We start from the raw sequence: 10,362 nt of genomic DNA, 5'->3' as shown, positions 1-10,362 counted from the left end.
CTATATAGATGGGTGGCCAACTATATTCGCTCTTGCGAACAGTGTCAGCGCATTAAGCCTGCACCGTCCAGCAGTGCGCCACTGAAGCCGCTACCGATTCCAACCAACTGTTGGAAGTCAGTAAGTCTGGACTTCATGTTTGGCATGCCGCCCGATCATAAAAATCGGACGGGGCTAGTCGTCTTAGTAGACAGACTGAGCAAAATGGTGCATTTAGCACCATGTAAGACATCGATCACAGGCAAGGAGGCAGCTCTCTTATTCCTGGATCATGACTACCGACTACACGGGATGCCCGAGTCCACAGTATCGGACCGGGATCCAGATCCACGTTTTACGTCTGGTTTTTGGGGACATGTATTCGAGCTGCTAGGTAGCAAGCTCCACATGTCGACCGCAGACCGATGGCCAAACAGAACGTACCAATCGGGTCGTGGCGGATGTCTTGCGCACTATAGCAACTCCCAAAGAGTGGACAAAGCAATTTCCCTTTGTGGAGTTCGCTATAAATAACAGTGTCCACGCCAGTACGGGTGAGACACCGTTTTATATTAATGGATTGCGCCATCCTCGGACGCCAATATAGTTTGTGCGCAGCCCGATTCTAAGCGGGGAGGGCCCCTCGCTATGCTCGGTGCGAAATAGGGACATAGTTTCGTCAATATGACGCCTGAGGGTATCATCTCAAAGATAGAAACTTGCCCTAGTGACCCTGCCAGTTCAGCAGTGGTCAATAATACTACGCCTTATGACCGACCCCTTGGCGGTATCATAGGCGAGTTTGATGCTAAAAGCGTAAGCGAGGCTCAACGCTTTGTGGATGAGTGATTAGCCATCACACGTAATGTCCGTGACGCAATGGCAAGCGCACAGGACAATCAAAAAGAATATGCGGACCGAAATGGTCGCAAAATAATGAACGCTTTAGAGTGGGTGAAAAAGTACTATTAAGTACTGCTACCCTACCTAAAAATGCAATTTCCGTACTACCAGGAGGTACTACGAAGTTGCTGCCGCGTTTCATTGGGCCCTTTACGGTGGTTGAAGAGGTTGGAGACCTAAATTATAGGCTCACCCTTCCCCCGTACATGAAGATGCACCCCGTATTTTACGTGGGCCGTCTGAAACAGTATGTAGACCCAAATGAGGTCACATACCCCCATCCGTCTACGGAGACCGATGGTGATGCCGACTGTGAGGCAAGCGTCGTTCGGGTGAGGGGGACGGTGAAGGTGAAAAGCTATCGGACCGACTCCTCCCACCACGATCATGACTTGGAGAGCGAAGGATATCACGCAAGTAACGCGGATTCCTCAGCATTATCCTCTCAAAGAGGTCCAAGGGAGTCTTAGGCGTTCATAACCCTGACGAGCCTTCGCTCGGACATCATAAAGATCCGAGGTCAGTCGCAAGACTTGACCCTCGAGATCCACAATACGTCGTTCGGCAGCGCTTAACGCCTGCGACTAAACGGACGAAGGTAAGGCAGCCGCGAGTAGGTGGGCGAGATCGCCACTCCTACCGGGCGCCGTCTGCACTGATGAATGCGGGTGGGAATCAACGCTTCCTTGTTGGAAATTTTTTGCCCACCGCTCCGTGAGGCAAATAATCAGATCATCGTCCAATGGAGAGATTACCCGAAGAGTTTTGACTCTTGGGAACGAATCGATACCCTACGTATTGATGTGCCTGGCTTGGTGGGTGCCTATGAAAAGGAGCACCAGCTGAGGCCTCTTCGCTAGTCTCAAATGGACTAGCAGAAGCAGTGTTGTGAGAAAAACATGGGATGCAGTACCGCCTATGATTTCTTTCACACGCAAGCGGGCGAAATTAATTCGCTGGACCGCTGTTTCATCGCATTAGAATGCAAACGAATGCGGCGCGTGAATTCCGCCTCGTTTTGGTCGGGCGTTTCATTTGTACGCAACACGACCGGGATCGGAAAAATACGCCCAAGCGATTTTCCCTGAGCCCTCCATAATTTAAAGACGCCATAATAATTATGTGACTACAAGCGCGCGCTCTAGGAGAGACGCTCTTGGCCCGTTTAAACGAGACCATTTAGGTAGAGGGGGCATCAATGATAGGCCACCTGTCACATAGCCACGTTCTAACCGACTGGCTTGTGACACCGACTGAGCATCGTCGACAAGCTTTAAATTCGGAATCCTCTATGTCAGAAGCATTATGGATAATGGTCTGAGCATAAGGCGTTGTGGTTTTACCCAACGGAGAAGCAGCTGCGCCTTTTTGGGCAGCGCTTTCGTTAATGGTCGCTGTGCTATCGAGCGCAGACGACGAGACAGCATTCGTAAATGTTGCTGTCTCCATCTTGTGAGCATTGAGCGAAGTTTGGATGGGCAATAATGCGCCATGATCCCTTCCCATGAGTCGTTTTCCGCATCACTACTATGAGCGACGGATCAACATCCTCACAATTAAAGTGGGATGGATCCTTAAGCCCCGTTATCGCGACAGCAGCAGTAGCTGTCGGCGTTTCGACTAAGGCATTTGAAGCTGCCTGCGTGTTTACGCGGCGCGTGCGCTTAGCGCGAGGTTGAGTGGGTGTCTTTGCAGACGACTCACAACATTGCCCCTTTTAGGTGGCACCTTTGGCGCCGTGTATGTAAACACAGGACGCTAGAGCGACTGAGGGAACTAAGCGGCGCGTAAAGCAGCTCGCAGTTCCTCCTTCCTCTTTGACAAATTTTAAAATGTTAATTCGTTCTTAGAGGGGGGATGGTGTAACGGGCTAAAGTTGCCCTAATGTTACACAATCCCCGTTAAGTACACTTGGTTTACTTAACGGGATGGTTATTTACTGAAATAAAGTAATCAAACCCACCACTCGGGTGTTATTCACATTTGTGTATGTGATGCACATAGGTGCATTCACATAGCGTCATCCGTGATGACGTATCTAGAAAGATACGCTCGCAATACATATTAATGTTGTCTACAGAGATGACATTTTGATTGGTAGAAATAGGTATCTATATTTAATACGATTAAATACAAATCAGTGTGAAAACTACTTCCTAGAACGTAAGCGCGCACGAGGAGCCGGATTACCGCTCCCGCGACGACACTTTACTAGAGTACTTAGTTCGTTGGGTGAGGTCGCGTCCACCACAACTACCCCACTGCACGCAAGAGAAGACGGTCTAACCGCTTCCTCGCTGTGCTGAAGTGTGTGTCTAAGTAGAAAGTGGCCGCATTAAGACGTGCCCGCCTAGAGGAAGACTCTCTTTGAAGTGGGGTGCTTTGAAGAGTTTTGAGTAGACTGTATTTAATATAGTTCAGCTCTTCGGTTTCAATCTACTTTCTACTATCTTAATATATACTAATACAAAACATGTAGTAAAGTCTATCTTTATCTCTCTTTGCGCGTCCAGTGCTGACTGGACCGCGTATCAAGTAGATATAAAGCCCGATATCTACCAATGAATAAGCTTTTCAAATGTTATTGGAAGTAATATTCCCGAAACTTCATCTGCCTTTTAGATAATATATTATTTAACAACCTTTAAGTGTTAATTTCATGAATTGATACACCCCGTTACAAAAGTAGCCCCCTCCACGGCTTCTGCGTGAAGCTGAGAAAGCGGACCAAGAAGAAAGGGCTGTTCCCAAGTTTGCGAATTTGCTTCACTTCCCAAGCGGGAGGTGGCTTCGTCATATAAGAATCGTCTAAGGAATTAGACAGTCAATAAGACATGGTCATCTTCCGTTGTTTGAGTGTTGCAAACTATTTCTTATCTGCGGTACAGAATATTTATGTGCCATTCATTGAAAGATCAGCAGACCGTCCTCTGACACAACTTGATATTTAATTATATTTTCTTGGAAGCTATTAACTTTCCGTTCTTGAAATTGACGATTCAATTTTCGTATAAGGTTCATTGAGTGCAAGATATATTTCAAGCCGCACACATAAAGTTTTGTGTTTTAATCATGAGCGGCGCTACTTTGTTTTTACACTCCTTATCTAGTTAACAAGTAATGTTACTAATTTTAACTTTAGCCGCGTTAAGCTACTTTTATTAGTCGGTAGTAGGACTAATTAAACATACGTAAATATAACACAGGTAAAAAGTTGGACTCACTGAGCGCTGACGTACACCGAGATGTTAAAATGGGCAGCAATTTGTAGCGTTTCTTTGCCGTGTTTTGCAAGGAGCTTGAGCTCACGTCCACGGATAAAACGATGAAAATAGAACGCTGCCCACAACAGTGTAAAGCAGAAAGTAGCCCACGACCAGTCGGCCGTAGCTTGTCAGGATTGAAGACGTTTTAATCTTGGCGTTACATTCAGACATCAGCGCGGCAGGGTGCCAAAACAGTGGAGGGCACGCGCACAATAATCTCGTTGTCACCTGAATGTGTACAACGAGCAGAGCATTAACCAATAAGAATAGCCAGTGCACATAATAAAGAGAAAGAGCATCGCGTTTCCAGCCGCCCAGTGCATTTTCGCGCTGCAATACTCTATTTGGTACCACACCTCCCCTGAAGAAGCCGTACAGAGCGTGAAGACTGAGTATAATAACCGGTGCAGCAAGAATAAAATTAGGCAGCTGCTTGAGCTCGTAATACTGGAAAAGCCCCACATTCCAGTACTCGCTCTGAATGAATGTGTACATAGCTGTCCAGTTGGTTGCCGCACCAGCACACCAACTACGGTCAGCCATCTCACTTTTAGATTCTTTTATCCCGAAGCGCTGAGCAAGTGACGGGCAGTATGACACCATTGAGGTGATAAAGTAAATCAATTGGGGCGCAGTTGCTAGTAAGCCAAGAAGGGCCGTACGGAACCAAAATCCCACGAAAATGAAAAGAGCTTTCGGTGATGGCGAATTTTTTACGCGATGCCATGCAATAAACACTGCCAACAAGAGCATCATATATATCGTGATGAATATTGTAGCCATTCATTGCAGTAGACGCACATGATAATAAAACTCCGTTTGATCGCGTCGCGGAAGCCGCACCAAAGAGCAGAGCACAGAGCGTCAAATCCAGAAACGATCGACTTGTCCTCGTCGCTTGCGCGTGTCTGGCGAGAAAATACATACCGCTGAAGCTTAGCAGACACATCAGACTCTCTGAGTAAAGGGCCGACATGAAGATGCTTGAAGGTGCGACGCAAAAAAGATAGGCTGCTCGTAGTGCGGTATCTTTGTCCCCGAGGACAACACAGCCTAGACGGTATAGAAACAGCGCCGCCAGCACAAAACTCGCGTTGCTAATTAACCAACCACTTGTAAGAATGGCAGTTGAATCCTCCATAGGAATGAAACGAGCTAACCACCGCACCAGCAGCGGATAAAGTGGAAAGAAGGCGTGAAAGTGCTCGAAGTCGTATCCGTGCAGAGCAATGTGCGAGAAGAAGACACCATCCCAATTACTGAATGGTGCGAGGACAAAATCGCTCTGTAAGTGCGAAGACGTGTCGTACGGCGTTACGATGGCGGACGTCGATACTGCCAGCAGCGTCACAGATGCTCTTGAAACAGCCGCAAAAGCAGCAACACGGCGCTCCATATACAGGCTTGATCACACTTGAAATAGCGTAGAATTTCTCCGATATAAGAGCAATTTGGAAAAAAAGCACTCTTCACCATTCTATTTAACACGATATAAAGACACAAGTTTTATAAGGACCGTCTTCCCATCACAAAACGTAATTGCATTGTTGCAGTACGTCATTGCGCGCTGTAAGGCATTTAAATGAGTCGACATGATTGAACCTCAAAGCACTTGTATATAATAAGGATTTGCAATCTTTGTTGTCAAAACAGTATGATCCGCCATAGTGGATTAAGAATAAATATATTTCTGAAGTAATGATTTTCTACAACATCAATCTTATTCCCGCAACTTAATAACATCGGTAACTTTATGAATTTACTCACTCGTCATCGATCCTATTGGGATACTTTAGATCTAATACTTAATAGATTTCAATGAAAATAATAGTAACAGAGGTAGAGTTTTATCTGAAAATGGCGAGGAATGTGAAAAAAATAGAAAATGGTGGGAGGAATTGGGCATAATCATTATAAATTTTGGAATCAAGGGTGCTTTGCACAGACTACTATGGAGGAGATCGTGTTGCATTCTGCAAGCTACTGTAAGAGCATTGTGGTGCCTTTACAGTAGCTTGCAAAATGCTTAAACCTGACTTAGCTATTCGACCGAAATATAAAACTTCTTTAATAGGATTTGAACCTTTTGGTAATGTCATGCAAATACGAAAAATACATATCTCCTAGTGCTTTTCTGCCTTTGAAAATATGGTTATTTTCTCTTCTCTGGCACCTCCTTATCCTTCTCATCATGCTGCACAGATGCCAGGATCTCATCACCAGCCAATTTTAGGGTGAGCTGCCTCATCCTCGTCATTGAGATTGAGTACGTATTCTAACGACATGGGATTGCGCAGTGGGAGCTGATAATAGCAGCTTGAAGTTCTTGTCCTACAGCTTGCCCATCCAGATCTTCCATAGCTGTTTGTGGCACTTCCTGTTGTCTTCCCTGGGTGAACAGACCAGTATGGTGGAGACAGTTGGTAGTTATTTGACTTGGATCTCATCCTAGGCTGCCATTGACCAACGCATTGATGTGAGCTGGTAGACCTTGTACAACTCAAATTTTCCACGCTCATCACGGTCTAGGGCATTTTGAAGGTATTGGCGGTGATAATGGCGCTTGAATATTTAGATGATACCAGCATCCATGGGCTGGATGTTGGATTAGGAGGAAGGAGGAGAACACTGACGTGAATAAGTTGAAGGTCCTAAAGGGAGCATTGTCAAGCAGGAGAAGGGTCATGCGCTTCTCTCTATATAAGGCAACAGTTGATAAGAGCACAAATCAAAGGTTTTCTGAGTTTTGCAGGAATCAGAACAACCTTATGTCAGTTTCAAGCCTCAGCAACCATTCCTGAGGAAACACACCGGTCATCCAGGCCTTTTGTTGTTCCGATAGTAGAATCCCAGTCAGCACCAGTCTTTTTTATAATGCACGCGGTTTCCTAGCCTGCCCGATGAAAAGGGGCAGAAGCTGCTTTGATCCGACCGCCTTGCTGTTAAGGCGAGAGTGAAGAGGGCCCTCAATTTGCTGTTGCGAGATTGTTATTCTGAAGACATACTATAAAAGAGGGCTGGGAAGTGGTTGAATTTTTCAGCTATGTATCACTCCAAAAGGAACACAATAAAAATTTCTTACCCGTTTCATCCCTGTTGAAGTCATCGCAGAGACTGTACTTGGGGATTTTGGCCCGCAGATTAGACAGAGCAACTTCAATTGCTTCATTATCGGCAGAACCACTTTCACCATGCAAACGAAGAGAACGTAGCTATTGTCGCTGCTGGAACTTGTGCAGCCAGCCAGCAGAAAATTCAATTGCATTATCTGGAACATAGAGTCCTGTGCAAAGGCTTTGGCTTTTATCTTGATAAGATCCCCAGTCAGTTCAACTCCACGACTCTGGCACTGAAGGACTCAAAATGCAACAGCTTCCTTCACGACAGGATGTTGGACAATCCCCGTCAGACCCATAGCCTTAAACTGGCCATCTTTTGAGGATGTTGCTGGTTGTGACCTGAATGATTTCATTAGGGAGCTTAGACCGGGCCTCTGCCCAAGAAGCCAACATGGTCTTGCTCATCTTTTGGTCTGCCGCTTACGTTCGGCAGATTTCACGTTTGTGATTGTAGGTGAAGCGGACCTGAGACATTACAGATTTTTATAGTTGATTATTATGAACTTGTTTAGAATTAAGTTCACCTATCAGCATGCTGATCCTCCTTAAAACCCAGCTGTGACCCCCCCCCAATAAACAAGGGGCTATTGCTATGTTAACAAAATTCAAGTCTAATTATAATGTTTCCACTTCTTTAAAAGTCACACTACTTTATAGGATGACTTTATTGGATTTTCCTGCTACCAAGGCTATAATATAGCAGAGGAATGACTGTATAATTATAACCATTCATTATGTCGGGTCATGCTTTTTAGATGTTATACCAGGTTTTGTTGGGATAATGGTGAATGTATATAGTTTTATATTAATCGACGCAAAGATATCCAGTCTTATACTCTGACATCGACTTTTGGATTATCGACCTGCCTGCATCCTATTTGTTATGCATGCGCAAGCTGTAGTCATCTTCACTCGTTGCTGTGAATACTAAGGCCCATCAGTGGATGTCACGACGACGATTATATATCATGAATATGACTTTAAAAAGGCCAAATTGTCAAGTGCTGCCGTTAATGAATACAGCTTCTGTAACGGGGTGTATCGTTACATGAAATTAACACTTAAAGGTTGTTAATTAACATATTATCTAAAAGGGAGATAATATTTAGAAAATATTACTTTACTTGGTAATATTCTAAAAGCTTATCCATTGGTAGATATAGACTATTATATCTACTTTCTCCGCGGTCTAGTCAGCGCGGGACGCGCGCATAGAGAAAGACAGACAAGACTTTTAGTAAATATTTTGTATTAGTTTATAATTAAGTTAGTATTAAGTAGATTGTCAAGAAGAACGTAATCATATTATAACAGTTTTTAATTAACACTCTTTAAAGCAAGTGCTTTGAAGTGAAGACTTTCTCTGCACGTACTAGTGTACATGAAGTGACGTGAGGCTCAAGTCGCACTGAAGCAGTGTGAAGTGGACTTGTACTGAAGCAGCACAAGTCGGCAATGCCCCGTTACACCTGTTAGCACTTTGTAGTCCGTCCAAGGACCACGGTTCTATTATTTAACATGGACATGTTTGATGATAATGGAAATACGCATCACGTTTCGCGTGATAGCTACTTCTTTCTAAGTGACATAGAAACGAGTGCGGTCGAACGAATGAGTTCGACCGTACGAAGCGATGCCATCTTGGCCATGTTGTCCGGTTTGGACAGAGATGCTCTCCATTCAGCCATCGACAAGTTCATACAGCGTGAACTTGACGAGGCGAAGGAGAAGGTAGCCTTGCTGTTTAAGCAAGGCTCTTAACAGGCAGAACTGTTGAGGTTACAACATGTACAGACCCCTGTACCTGGGATGACGCACACGCGCCGTCCGGAAACCTTAAAGATTGACATCTATAAGTATAGGGTAGTCAAAGAAGACTCCTTTTAAAGATGGTTTGTCGAGTTGGACGATGCCATAAGGGCTCGTCACATCGTCGACGAGCAAATGCAAGTTGCATTTGCTCAGTCAAATTTGGCAGGTCGTGCCAAAACTTGGACACTAGGCCTTAAGTTGCGCGACCCATATGTCTTTGGGTTGCTAGAGGCTTTTAAAAGCTCGGCTCAAACATACGTTTGAACCGCCTAGGGCTGAGTTCAGAGCTCGATCAGAGCTTCTGAAACTCAAGCAAGGCAAGCGTGATTTTCACGCTTATGCCCAGCACATACGACTCTTAGCGAGTTGTATCACGAACAATCCAGCTCATGAACACATGTTGATTACGGTGTTCATGCAAGGTCTTACGGATGGTCCCGTAAAGGCCCACCTGTTTCGCTTGGAACTGGATACGCTTGAAGAAGCAATATCCGTCGCGGAACAGGAGGACTTTAGCTTGAGACAGGCTCAAGCTAGTTCGTCATCATATCGTCCTCCAAGACGACACGAACTGGGAGGTCCAGAACCTATGGACCTCTCTTATGTAGAAAGCGATAAACCGCGCTTTCGAACAAAAAACGATTGCAGAAATGCAATCGCTGTCAAAAGTTAGGACACTACGCTCATGAGTGTAGTGCCCCACGCCCAGTACCGAGAGCTACTAAACGTAATTATGGACCGAATGCCAAAGAGGGCAACGGTCGCGGGATCGACGTTGTTGCGAAATCGCAACAGCGAGGCGGATCGTGTGTCAGTACGGGCGCAACGCCCTACTGATCCAGCAACCTCGAAAATTTGCAAATCTCTTGACTAAAGTTGCTCCAGACACACAATCATTATGTGTCTCCGCACCTGGTTATGAGATATCCTTCATCACCTTGAAGTTAAAAATGACAAATGATTTGTCACTTAGAGCCCTCGTGAACAGCGGGGCGTCGAATAACTTTATTCGTCGCCAGTCGCTAGAGGGTCGTAGGCTCGAATATGTTAAGCGCGACATCTTTCCAACGAGAATGACGGTGCGTCTAGCGACAGGCGCATCAATAACAGTAATGAATTGCGTAGTGAAATTTCACTACACGTTTAAACATTTACAGTACGATGATGATTTCATCGTACTGGATTTATATTACGAATTTGATGTCATCCTAGGTTTACCTTGGCTCAGAAAATATGAGCCAAGGATCAGCTGGCAGCATCGATCCGTAAAGATGCCTGCCACT

The 10,362-nt window shown here is 45.2% G+C and overlaps 1 protein-coding gene across 1 annotated transcript; it reads right to left on the bottom strand.

Annotated features, from left to right (window-relative positions):
- Window positions 1-3,951: 3,951 nt before the first annotated feature.
- CCR75_003027 (uncharacterized protein) lies at window positions 3,952-5,653 on the bottom strand. Its single transcript, XM_067961124.1, has 2 exons — window positions 4,950-5,653; window positions 3,952-4,885 (listed from the first exon to the last, which is right to left on the bottom strand). Exons 1-2 carry the CDS (start codon window positions 5,542-5,544, stop codon window positions 4,188-4,190), a joined length of 1,293 nt encoding a protein of 430 aa, XP_067823958.1. The 5' UTR covers window positions 5,545-5,653; the 3' UTR covers window positions 3,952-4,187.
- Window positions 5,654-10,362: the final 4,709 nt, after the last annotated feature.

Source organism: Bremia lactucae, linkage group LG19, assembly GCF_004359215.1.
Source record: "Bremia lactucae strain SF5 linkage group LG19, whole genome shotgun sequence".
Classification (NCBI taxonomy): domain Eukaryota; phylum Oomycota; class Peronosporomycetes; order Peronosporales; family Peronosporaceae; genus Bremia; species Bremia lactucae.
Note: the sequence above shows the minus strand (reverse complement) of the source record. Positions and strands in the feature narration are given on the sequence as shown.

What these genes read in the sequence shown, in the direction of transcription:
- CCR75_003027 (XM_067961124.1), bottom strand. Translation starts at nt 5,544, where the DNA reads ATGGAGCGCCGTGTTGCTGCTTTTGCGGCTGTTTCAAGAGCATCTGTG. An exon ending in AAACGGAGTTTTATTATCAT is followed by an intron (nt 4,886 to 4,949) that starts GTGCGTCTACTG and finishes TCTTGTTGGCAG; the next exon opens with TGTTTATTGCATGGCATCGC.